Source organism: Plutella xylostella, chromosome 13, assembly GCF_932276165.1.
Source record: "Plutella xylostella chromosome 13, ilPluXylo3.1, whole genome shotgun sequence".
Classification (NCBI taxonomy): Eukaryota; Metazoa; Arthropoda; class Insecta; order Lepidoptera; family Plutellidae; genus Plutella; species Plutella xylostella.
In genome coordinates this window covers 4,235,374-4,247,515 of record NC_063993.1, presented here as the reverse complement: position 1 = coordinate 4,247,515, position 12,142 = coordinate 4,235,374, and the positions used below count along the sequence as shown (strand labels likewise).

The 12,142-nt window shown below is 36.0% G+C and overlaps 3 protein-coding genes across 4 annotated transcripts; 2 read left to right on the top strand and 1 right to left on the bottom strand.

Moving 5' to 3' along the window:
* Positions 1-2,264: 2,264 nt before the first annotated feature.
* On the top strand, positions 2,265-7,121 carry LOC105386247 (clathrin light chain). Of its 2 annotated transcripts, XM_011556766.3 has the most exons (6): positions 2,265-2,539; positions 2,620-2,763; positions 2,874-2,985; positions 3,408-3,419; positions 6,343-6,531; positions 6,802-7,121. In XM_011556766.3, the coding sequence occupies exons 1-6, from the start codon at positions 2,374-2,376 to the stop codon at positions 6,806-6,808; spliced, it is 630 nt and encodes a 209-aa protein (XP_011555068.1). In that variant the 5' UTR covers positions 2,265-2,373; the 3' UTR covers positions 6,809-7,121. The 2 variants fall into 2 exon arrangements, with proteins under 2 accessions (XP_011555068.1, XP_011555077.1); XM_011556775.3 differs by lacking the exon at positions 3,408-3,419 and having other exon boundaries at positions 2,268-2,539.
* On the bottom strand, positions 6,836-8,822 carry LOC105386236 (phosphatidylinositol N-acetylglucosaminyltransferase subunit A). The gene is made up of 2 exons (XM_011556755.3): positions 8,684-8,822; positions 6,836-8,444 (listed from the first exon to the last, which is right to left on the bottom strand). The coding sequence occupies exons 1-2, from the start codon at positions 8,696-8,698 to the stop codon at positions 7,140-7,142; spliced, it is 1,320 nt and encodes a 439-aa protein (XP_011555057.3). The 5' UTR covers positions 8,699-8,822; the 3' UTR covers positions 6,836-7,139.
* Positions 8,823-8,961: 139 nt separating this feature from the next.
* Positions 8,962-12,054, top strand: LOC105386278 (alkylated DNA repair protein alkB homolog 8). The gene is made up of 8 exons (XM_011556802.3): positions 8,962-9,142; positions 9,225-9,465; positions 9,588-9,914; positions 10,135-10,294; positions 10,457-10,727; positions 10,880-11,035; positions 11,287-11,451; positions 11,631-12,054. Exons 1-8 carry the CDS (start codon positions 9,050-9,052, stop codon positions 12,039-12,041), a joined length of 1,824 nt encoding a protein of 607 aa, XP_011555104.3. The 5' UTR covers positions 8,962-9,049; the 3' UTR covers positions 12,042-12,054.
* The last annotated feature ends 88 nt before the right edge of the window (positions 12,055-12,142 follow it).

The window sequence follows — 12,142 nt, the reverse complement described above, 5'->3', positions numbered from 1 at the left end:
GTCATATTGAGACTTCTGACGAGAAGCTCTGGTGTCAGGTCTATTCATTCTATTACTGTGGTTTTGCGCAAACCGTTTGTTCTGTCCTGGAAAAGCATGACCAAATCCCTGCGGGGGATAGTACGTAGGAACAGGCAGCATCCCTTGCGTAGGGAAGTACATAGGATACGCACCTTGCGCAGGCGGCATACTGTATGCAGGTCGGCCGTAGTAGGCTTTAGGTAAGTCAGGTTGATAGCCCTGCGCGGGCGGTTCAGCACTTGACGGTCTAGCTTGCGCAGCCGGCCAGTTGGTTTTTTGTGATGGGCCTCGGGAAGGCCAAAAAACTTTGTTCATGCCGCCCGCTTTTTCAATAGCAGATGTGAACATATCCTTACTAAATAAGGAATCACAAGTGGGTGGAATTTTGCGCAAATTCGAACGAACATATTTATCTTTAACATAACGCAGAATGCCATCACGCCTTTGCTCTATCGTATCAGCCCTATGGCCACAAGTAAGTTGAAGTAAGTCACCGGAGATTTTATTAAATTTGCCCTCAATAAAAATCTCATTTACTTTATCTTTTATTGTCGAGGACGACAGCTCATTTGTTTCTGATGCCCACTTTAGAAGGGCCTGAAAACTTGCCTGCGTGGCATTCCGTTGTTTCAACAGAGCTTGTGTTAATGCAGCATAACTTCTCTCAGAAATCACCAAATTTGGAAACCTATCGAAAGGTTTAACCTCGTCATTGCATTCGAGCTCAACAAAACCGGGGGTAGAACAATAACTTTTTTGAACGTCTGAGTATCGAACATCACACCACTCTGGAGTATTAAAATGTTGCGCTGAGTTTAACAACTCAATATGATTCTTTGATGATTTTGAAACTGAGGGTTCCTTTAGCACTGTACTCAGGGGTAACTCGAAATTTGCACACGGGTCAGCGGGGCGTTTGTCATCATCATCATCAGAAAACAATTCACCACTCACATTTACACTGACTTCGTCCTCACTTGCTTGTCGAAAATAAGGCGCCTGATACGGTGGGTAATTAGGATAGGTATTTACAGACATGAAATGTTGAAAACATTCTTTGGCCAAGTTTCGCAATTCTTTATCGGATTTTTTACATTTTCCTCCCTTAACAACCTTTCCAGGCGCCTTACGCTTTCTACTTTTCTTAGGGGCTGTATCAGGACACGGCTCGTTCACCGCATCAGGGGGATTAGCATTACTTTCAGATTCGGAAGATGAACTTACAGAGCTACTGCTCTCCGAATCACTCATTATAGAGTACGAACGGTAATACCGTTTAAAATAATGATTGTTATTTACTCACCGACTTAAAATCACTTGCACTGAATTTATTTTATTAAATTATAGGATAATCAAGTAAAATATCTTAAGAAACTGACTTTAATTTTTCCCAACCGATTTTTAGGTTAGGACACGTCCGCACAGTGAAAAATTAAAACCGCCAATGATTTAAAATTCTACGGTCGCCATATTGTCAACTCACGCCACCTGGTGGAAGGAATGTGAACTAGAGGGCGGGGGATTACTCCGGAAACTGACGTAACGTATCCGCCACAGCTAGAAAAATAGACACGCTATTCTCACTTTTAGGCTTCGAATGACGGTACAGTGAGTTAATAGTTAATTTTTGTACCTTCACCAGCATAAAAATCTACTTTTCCATTGCATTTAAAAAAAAGTATTGGTGATAATAGCAAATAAACTAAAAAAAAATGCAAGACTCTGAGGTTTTAACGGATTGATTTTGTTTTAAGATCTTTTATGAAGGTCTATCATATTATAATGTGACGACAAAGTACTCGATACCAGCGATTTGTGTGTCGAGACGAGGGTATCGATACCGAAAAAGTATCGGCCCAAAAGTATCGAGTACTCAGTATCGGGTATCGCGAACGAAAGTATCGATACTTACTCGGTATCGAAAGTATCGTTCGAACCCTACTGGCGTTGCTGTTGGAACTCTAGACCACTCTAGACAAGTCGCTGCTGACCCGAAAAGCTCATGTACAAGGTACTCGAAGAAATTACAGACACATGGCCACCATTTGTACCGTATATGAATATTCGGGGCATTCTCGGAGAAGTACTTTTATGTCAACTTGTTCGAGTCAGCGGCAGCGCTGACTTGTCTCCATTTATGAGTTTATGACTCATTTAGACGACTGACACGGTCTAACATTATAAAATCTATGATTATATATTTTTTTCATTGATTTCATTCATTCAATTTACCTTGTCTTTGTTTAGTTGCCTGTCATCAACTTGATTTGTCATTCAATTCAGTCAATCAAAATTAAAGTTTTTTGTCCTACGTCGACGGTTTTATTGTTTATTATCTAATTATTCCTAGAGATGGATGATTTTGGGGATAATTTCGTTCAACCGGAGGTAGATCCAGCAGCGGAGTTCCTTGCTAGGGAGCAGAACCAGCTGGCGGGCCTCGAAGTGGAGTTGGAGACCACCGCTCCGCCCCCCGTCGCTGCTGCCCTTTCGTCGAATGGTCTCGACGACTTCGTTGGTAATTATTATGTCCCTGTATCTCAATTACTTATTAATCTATTATGAAGTGTTATCATAAATATATCAATTACTTTTTAGAAGTGAATGGAGCTGGTGAGGCGACAAATGGCTCCAGCGTATTGGACGAGGACCCTCCAGTGTCCGTGTTCAGACAAGAGCGAGAAGAACCCGAGAAGATCAAGATTTGGAGGGAGGAACAAAAGAAGAGACTTGAAGAGAAAGGTAAAGTTAATTGCTTAAACTTCAGTTCTTGTAAAATATGGTTATGCTGCATCTTGGTATCATACAGCAATTCTTATATTTTATTGAAAAATATTATCTTATGATTGTAGATGCTGAAGAGGAAAAGAAGAAGCAAGAGCTCTTGAAGATTGCTAAGAAGGAACTTGAAGATTGGTACAAAAATCATGAAGAACAAATTGCTAAAACTAAAGCTGCCAACAGGTATGTACTTTTATCCCCAAACTTGAGCTTGCTCTGTAGATTGGCATCATCAGTAGATTAGTGAGACATATATGATCCTTAGAATTATGTTATTATTATATGTATGAAATAATATTTTATAACCCTCAAGAGATCATTTGAGACCTTTGCAAGGCTAATGACACCATTATGGTGATGTAGACATAATTAAGTCATCGGCTCCGGTCTTTTGGAAGCTCTTGTGAGTAGTAATTTTATACTATTCCATTGTATACTATATAAAGTTATAACATAGGTCTACTAAAATTCCAAAATCTTTACTGTGGTTTTACAGTAGTGTACAGATACTATTTTTATGTTGCATTGCTTGCATGAGACTTGCATATTTACTCTAATTTACAAGAACTTCTAACAAAACTGTGTTTTCTTTCCAATGCTCTCAGGGAGTCTGCTAAGTAAGTATACTAGTATGTAGATGTGGCTGTAGGGATCTACTAACTTGTACTTTGTACTACTAATACTGATTGTGGATAAAAGGTTGGGTATTATGAGGTTTTCTGTAAAAAAAATACTGTTTTAGTTTGTGTTATGTTATAAAACTGGTATACCTATGTCCAACATACACCACACTATCCATTTCACACTTGTGTTCAAGATTGTGGTGCTGGATTTGGGATTCATATTAGGTGTAAAAGTTACTATAACAATTTATAATACTGTTGATTTTTTGGCATTGGATACACATAAAACCATCAAAACACTTCAAATAGAACAACCATAAATTCATTACTGGGTGAAATCGCCAAAATTTGTACGTAACAAAAGGGAAACGTTACAAAAAGGAACTATACGGACTCGATCACACTACTATGAATAAATAAAACAATTTTGATTTAATCATCACTACGGCAAAGCAAAAAGGATGGTTATGATTTTGACCTGTACCTATTCAATAATTAAAACACGAACTACTTGCGTAATTTTTGAACAAAAATATTTAAAAAATATATATATCTATGAGATTTTTTTTATTAATTGAATTATTAATTATTTTGGTATTAGGTATCACTAGTTAGGATAATTGAAATTAAACTTCTGTACAACTAATATGTTTTTGTAATTTATTAGTTTAAAAAAGGTCGTCACATTCTTGCTAGTCTGAATGTGCCCTTAGCTTTCCTTTTTGTAACGTTACAAAGAAAATTGTAACAAAATGGAACAAAAATTCTTACGTTCATAAGGTAAAAATATTTTAACACACGTGGATTTAGTTTTCCGAAAATTTGACTAACTGCATAGTAAACAGACTGAAATTATGATTTTACGTGCAGGAATTACTTTGTAAATACTTTCCTTTAACTTAATTTGTCGGTTGTTACAAAGGGGAACACTGAAAAGTCTTTTTTCTTCCGAGTTCACTATAACTTCGATAACGACTACAAACAAAATGGCGGAGACGCGACACTAACGCCACTTCTAAGAAAACTTTTGCTCGTGGTGATGCCAGTAAAATAATTTAGATTTAATACTATTTTATACAAAAAAATACTGTTACAAAGAGCATAACAAAGAAATATGATATTTTTATTAAGATTTAAATTTATGTAAATTTCAATAACCACTGTACAAAATATGATAAAATACAAATAATTTAATACGTTACTTATTCTACTTATATGATATACCAAAATTTTCTATGTGAAGTTGTTATATTTTTCTCATTTAGTAGGTTTTATACCATTTTTCAGAGCCTATGATATGTGGGACGTTTTGAGTTTGACAGTTCTAGAGATGTCCGAGAGTGAAATCCTTATCGACTTGACCCTATCGATTTGTATATACTCCATAGATTAATCCTAATCCTAACTAATATTATAAATGCGAAAGTAACTGTGTCTGTCTGTCAGTCTGTCTGTTACTCTTTAACGCCAAAACTACTGAACGGATTTGAATGAAATTTGGTATACATACGGTCTAGACACTGGGAAAGAACATAGGCTACTTATTATCCCGGAATTCCCACGGGAAAACTTTTTAAGGCGAAACGAAGCGCGCGGGAACAGCTAGTATAAATATGAATTTATTCATATTTTCGGAAAACACATTATAATTGCCACTTTCAGTATATGCTACTACTGCTATTGCTCTCAGAATCTGATGTATCCTAAAAATGGTTCTCCATATAAAATTTGTTGGTCACTTGACTTAGAATTCCTTAAAGTCATATAGCAGAAGTTGTTCCGAACCAGTATAGTTAGTGTAGTGTCATTAAAATAAAGATATCTCGAATAGGAATATGTAAGGAAAAGTTATGTTTAAAAAAAATAAAATACCTCTCTCGATAGTTAATTATTTCATTTAAGGGATAACGTTGACTTTTTGGACAACCTGTATAATACAATGTTGTAAAAATTCTAATATTGTATAAATTTTAATCCATTTCAGAATGTCGACTTTGATGTGTCGCATCTCTAGTACGTTCCCTTTTACCAAAGTGCGTACTCTAGAAATAAATATTATCTGTGGTCATTGTCAATAAAATGACAGATTTTGCAATAGTATTCATGCGTTAAATGGAAAATTTTTAAGTGTCACCCATGTCTTTGAACCTGGAAAATGGTATAGTGCAACCAAGAGAAATGGACAAAAAATGTACAAAGGAGAATGGCAATTTCTCTATAGCGCCATGACCCAGAGCGGCCATTGATGAAACATACACTGATGTGTAGTCCGTGACTACAGTATATACTGGTATTAATTTTATTATTATGAGACATGGGAGAACGAAGATATAAGTGCCGAAAGATCAAGTCTTTCTACTGTACTAGATGTTACCCTTGATCTGAAAATAGTTTTTAAAAGTGTTCCCGTGGGAATTCCTGGATAAAAAGTATTCTATGTTACTTCGGGATAACGGGAACTTGAATAGAATGAAATAATTTTTTAAATTGATCTCTTTATAAAAATAGGTTTCCGAGTGTGAAATGTGCAAAAATAATCTTGATATTATTTGCAGAAATAAGATCATGTAATACATTTTGTGATGCACTATGTATTGGGAATCTCATGATTTAGATTATAAAACTTGTTTGTGCGTGTACTATTCATCAAAAACTTATTTAACGAAAAAAAATATATTAATTAATTTACTTTTGAACCCTAATATCTCAAGAACCCCATGGTTTAGATTTTATTAAATATTTTTCCCTGATAGTAGACATTTTTATCAATAACTTAAAATAGGTTTGGTTAGTGGCTGCTAACTTACGCAAAGCGGGTCAGGTTTCGCCATTCTTCTTTTGGCGATTTCACCCTACTATCTAGCCTGTCATCATCTCATATTTCACCATATTATAATGAGCCTTGTAAATGTACTAGGAATGCAGAGAAGGCCCTGGCCCGTGGCTCTGAGAGTACAGTGGAGGATGGGAACGAGTGGACGCGCGTGGCGGAGCTCTGCGACTTCGGTCCGAGGCGCGGCCGCGACGTCGCGCGCCTGCGCCAGATAGTTCTGCAGCTGAAGCAGGCTGGAGTCCGACCCAAGCACCCGCCACGACCCACTAAAGTGTAAGATACCAGTTATAACCATAATTAAATAAGATAAATGTTATTAGTTCTTCACCATAATACATGAGTACATGTGACACTAACATTTTTAGATGCTGAAAATTAAGATTAAAATAAATTCTGTTTATGGAAATGGCATCTCAATGCACAGTTTGAGCTTGCTCAGTTCCTAATCTAGAAAATCCATTGCTTCATATCAGAATTAATTTTCATTCAAGTTTTAAAAAAAGTTTAAATCTCAGCTTATCACAAAATTATTTTTTGTTACAGAGCCTAAATACCAGGGGAGAAATTAAACAAGAAGAATAAGTATATTATTATTATTAGATAAAACAATACTTTATTATTTGTATAAATGGTCAGTCCATTGCAAAAACGTAGTTATCTTAAAAAACTATAAATATTACTACATTTTGCAATAACTATCATTATTTAAATGTTATAATATAATATTATGCTAAGCTATACATTGTATCTATGATGTATTGTGCAGTGGCTAACTATTGGAAGTAATAGTTCTTTTGTTATTAGAGATCACACACAAACTATAAAATATGAATTAACAGTAAATAAATAATCATTCCAACATATTTTTGTCAATTTCTTCTCTAGTTAAGTTTTAAATCTTTAGCTATATCAATATTTTTCCTTTTGTACAATCTTTCTGCAAGTTGTAATAACAAATACATTAAACTTATCACCAGTAAAAAAGGCCAAACACCACAAGATAAATAGTTTTTCAACTGCATTCCCAAGGGTTTATTCTTATTTAAATGAATAGAATCATAAATTATTTCAGTTCTTTTGGTAACATCCATCCAATGGTACATCTTTCTTATCATTTTGTTACATTCATATGGACAGAGAATATTATCTTGAGTTATATCTCTCATAGCATCTTCTACACCTTTGACTAGACTTTCAACTGTAGGCTCAGTTAGATAAATCATAGAATCAGGTAGTACTTCAGGAATACCACCAACTTTAGTCGATACTACTTTCAGACCGCAAGATGCTGCTTCCACTATAGCCATGCAGTATGCTTCAGTCAGTGATGTATTCAGAAATATGTCTCCTTTAACTAGAACATTTCTAACTTCAGAATGTTTTAAGCTCCCTAGTAAGGAGACACAGTGTTGGTATCCTTTCCTTTCTCTTAGTTCTTGAAGAAGCCACATTTTTGGTCCGTCTCCACCCACAATGAATCGCAAATTAGGATATCTGGGACACATTTCTGTGATTACAGCTGCCATTAAATCAACTCCTTTTCTGTAAACCAATCTAGATACAATAACAATGGTAATAACATCTGGATTCCTTTTAGTTGGATCTGGAGTAAATGTATAAGTGTCCACGGCATTTGGGATTACTGACACTTTGTGTGCTTTGACTTTAGCTCGGAGCACTGTGTTTTCCTTCCCTGTATGAGAGACACAGATGCAGTGGTCACATTCAGTCAGGCACATTTGAAGGTATTTATTAGTCAGAACAGCTGAAGTGTCTGCAAAGCCAAATAGGCTATGATCTGTAAAAACAGTTTTCAGACCTAGTAGCTTTCCAATTATTGAAACTTCATGGCCCAATACACTGAAAGCAGAATGCCCATGCACTATTTCAATACTCTCTCGTATTAAAATGTATCTCAGTAAAAATATATTGCAAATCATAGTTGGCAGGACACATTGGCTGTAAAATACAGTTATAGGCAAGTAATAAACTTTGAGTCCTGCTGTTAAATACCGTATTCCAACTCTATCACCATATGAGTGTGTTATGACCACCACCTTGTGTCCTCTTTTTATCAGACATTGTGATAAATTGTAGATATGTTCCTCCACTCCTCCCGTATTTGGAAAAAAGAAGTCCGATGCCATACATATCACATGCCTTCTCTGTTTTCTTTTAGATATTTCCTGCAATAAAAATGATTTTTTTATCACGAGCAAACACCTGCTAGATTATTGGTCATTCTGGGTCATTCCTCTGGCATCCTTCTTCTCCATACTCAACATACGAGTTTGTGACGAAGAGGACCCACTAACTAACCCTGCAGTTCTGATCGTCAGACGTCTAAAAACAAAAAAGTCTGAGGATTGGTGGGTAAGTAGCTTTTACCTTAGAATAACAAGTACCTACAGATGCTTTTACTTACAGAATGAAAACCCATATCTTCATAGATGGATGAGAATCCAAAATATATATGTTTTGTCCTTAAATTAAATACTGGTTTGTTTATTTACAATAATTTCGTAAATAGTTGCGGCTTAGCGTTTGCGCTAAAATCGCTTGAATTTGACATTTATTCTGAATGACATGACAGTTGACTCTTGACAACTTGAGAGTTATCACTTATCAGTGTCACTGCTACAAAATATGAGAATGCTGTTATTATTCCGAGGGATTTCTCTAGTTTTCTACTCTAGCGAGTCAAATGTCAACGTGTTAGCCAGCTGGATTTGTTTTGATTTGAAGAGTTTAGCGTTTTTAACTTTAATTTTATGAATTAAGACATAAAAGAATGGAAGTCAGAAAAGCTGATCGAAAGCAGAAAAAGTTTGCAACCCGTTTAAAATGTTCCAAAGGAATTGTTTGCACCAGCAGTCCTACTAAGGTATCATTTCACTTTTACGATATACTAACCTTAAAGTTCTTTTCGTTTGTGTGTAACTCTTGTTTGTATATATTTTTTCCAGTTCATAGTGCTATGTAATGTTGGGCAAGCCACAGGGTTATGCAAAGAGGCTATACATTTGTTATTGGGGGAAGTTCCTCACAATGATACTTTGCCAAAATACATTGCAGAGAAAGGAGAGTCACATTCTTATCTCATATTCAGCAGCATTCAGAGCTCTGAAAAGTTCTATAATATAAATAATGGGAAGTGGAAACCTGACGTTAAAGGACCACCAGTATACATGAGTTATGTAGAAAATGGTAAGTTATTTAAAAGTTATAAGTAAAACTTATTTTTGTTTCATTCATTCTGGAATAATAAATAAATAATGATCTATTGTTTACTGCCTATATAAATAAGTGTTTGTTTATTTTTGTTCCAGTTCCAAATACTGAAATAGTTTGTCAATATAAAGATCCACAAGGGCTGCATATATTCAGCAACTTCATTAGCAATGATGAAGAAAGCCTTTTTTTACAACTATTTGATTCTGAAGATGACATCAACTCTAGTAACCTGAAAAACAGATATGTGAAACATTATGGTTATGAGTTCAGGTATGGTAGCAATGATGTGGATTTAAGTTCACCATTGGAAGAGAAAATACCCAAGGAATGTGATAATTTGTGGGCAAGATTAAGAGACTGTGGGATAAATCTTGAAAGGAAACCTGATCAAATGACAGTGAATAAATATCTTCCAGGACAAGGTAAATATTTTAAGTAGGTATTGTAAAAAATATGTGTATGTTTATCAATGTATCTGATTCTGAAGCATCATATTTTCATCATGAACATTGCATATGCATAGTCAGCATTCAATGTGTTAAAGAATTTTAGGTTTTGGATGCACTAAATTTAAAATTGAAGCTCAGATTTGTTTTCATTATTACTTACCTATATCTCTAATCGAACCAATATTCCCAACAGGTATACCAACTCATGTGGACAAGCACAGTCCATTTGGGGATATAATATTGTCCTTGTCCCTTGGAAGTGATGTGGTGATGGACTGGAAGCACCACAGTGGCCGGCTTGTGCCCATACTGGTCCCTGCTAGGAGCATGCTTGTCATGACCAGTGAAGCTAGGTAGCAAAGTATTATTTTTATTGAATATTTCATAGTATTTAAATCTGTAGTATGTAAGTCACAGAAAACGAAAGAAGTAATACTCCAACCCACAGTTAGGATCCATAGTTAACTCCTATAATAATGGATTAAAAAGTCTTATGATCTGTTTTTTTATCACAGGTATGACTGGCAACATGGTATTCAGCCGCGGTCCTGGGATCCAGTACTTGAACAGAGACAAGTTACAACAGAGAATGGGGAAGAAAAACTTGTAAAAGTTATATCAAGTGATACTAAGTCGAGGAATGTTAGGATTTCATTGACATTCAGGTGGACAAGGTCTGGTCCCTGTGAATGTAATTATAAAACACTATGTGACAGTGTTGATAAATCTACAGACAATATTGAAGACAGTTTGGCTTCCAATCTTGAAGAGTTGCATGTTCATCAGGTAAATAAGATCTACATACATAATATTTAATTTAAAAAAAAACAGAGCATGTGCATTTTACAGTACTCTTTTGAAATGCAGATATAACTGTGTATAGTTAGCAAGTTAAATAAGTAAAACCATAATTAATCAAGAAATATTATGACTTTTAGGTTTACGAAAAAATAGCAGGCCATTTCAGTACAACGCGACACAAGCCGTGGCCTAAAGTTGTGGAGTTCATGGCCTCAGTGCCTCCCGGGGCCGTGGTGCTGGACCTCGGCTGCGGCAACGGCAAGAATATACTCAACAGGAATGATATACTACAAGTAAGTCGTATATTTTGTTGAGTGTGCTCTTGTGTCTGTACTATGTACCGAGTATAGTGGCGAGTGCGAGAAGGTATCCTCGGCCGAGCCTCGAACAAAGCAATTGAGAAAGTGCTCGGCCAGTATACGAGACAATTCACGGCCACTCTACTCGGTAGGTGTAATCAGAGCATTAGATAATGATAATGGCTAAGATTTTGAAATTTATGAGTGTAATTTGTGTAAAAATGAATTTGCATTTGTTTCTACAGATAGGTGGTGAAAGGAGCTGGGGTCTTCTATCAGAGTGCAAGAGCCACGTGCAGCGCGTGCCGGCGGCGGACTGCGTGCGGCTCGACCTGCTCCACGCCAGCTTGAGGGACGAGTGTGCTGATGCCGTCATTTGTATTGCTGTTATACACCATTTTAGTAGTAAGGTGAGAATTTTTATAGTATTATACGATTCGGATAAACATAGTTGTAAGCACATTTTCTATGGTTTGTATTACTTATAGCTTGATCATCATAATCATCATCAGCCTATGTCAAAGCTGCTGGGTAAAGGTCTCATCCATGTTAAAATAGCTGGATAGTAAACATTTATTGGTCATTTTAGGTGCGACGCATCGAGTCCATAAGTACCATATCGCGGCTATTGCGACCAGAAGGTAAAGCGTTAATCACAGTGTGGGCCAAAGACCAGACAAAGTCGAACTACCTTTGCAAGAGTAAACAAGCAGACGATGCAGTGAAGAATGATGAAATTCACGCCACAGTCGGCGGCTTGAGCTTACCTGTTCACGAGAACCGAACACAATTTCAACATAACGACCTATTGGTGCCGTGGAAACTAAGGAACATCAAGGAAAATAAAATTGCTGGCCAACCGGAGAGCACCCTACTAAGGTATTATCACGTTTTTGAGGAAAACGAATTAGTTAACTTGTGCAATGAAATACCAAATTTACGGGTAGAAAAATCGTTTTATGAAGAAGGCAACTGGTGTGTCATTTGTAAAAAAATATAATTATTCAACTTAACAGTGATTTGTACTTTTTTTCATTACTTTTTAAATATTACATTCGGTTATAAATAAAGAAAACGGCTAGTAATAAAATGTATAAAAAC

Bases quoted from the DNA above. Each gene is read 5' to 3' on its own strand.
- LOC105386247 (XM_011556766.3), top strand. From the start codon at position 2,374: ATGGATGATTTTGGGGATAATTTCGTTCAACCGGAGGTAGATCCAGCA. The intron at 2,540-2,619 runs GTAATTATTATG...ATTACTTTTTAG, and splicing joins TGGTCTCGACGACTTCGTTG to AAGTGAATGGAGCTGGTGAG. The intron at 2,764-2,873 runs GTAAAGTTAATT...TTATGATTGTAG, and splicing joins GAAGAGACTTGAAGAGAAAG to ATGCTGAAGAGGAAAAGAAG.
- LOC105386278 (XM_011556802.3), top strand. From the start codon at position 9,050: ATGGAAGTCAGAAAAGCTGATCGAAAGCAGAAAAAGTTTGCAACCCGT. The intron at 9,915-10,134 runs GTAAATATTTTA...TATTCCCAACAG, and splicing joins TAAATATCTTCCAGGACAAG to GTATACCAACTCATGTGGAC. The intron at 11,036-11,286 runs GTAAGTCGTATA...TTGTTTCTACAG, and splicing joins ACAGGAATGATATACTACAA to ATAGGTGGTGAAAGGAGCTG.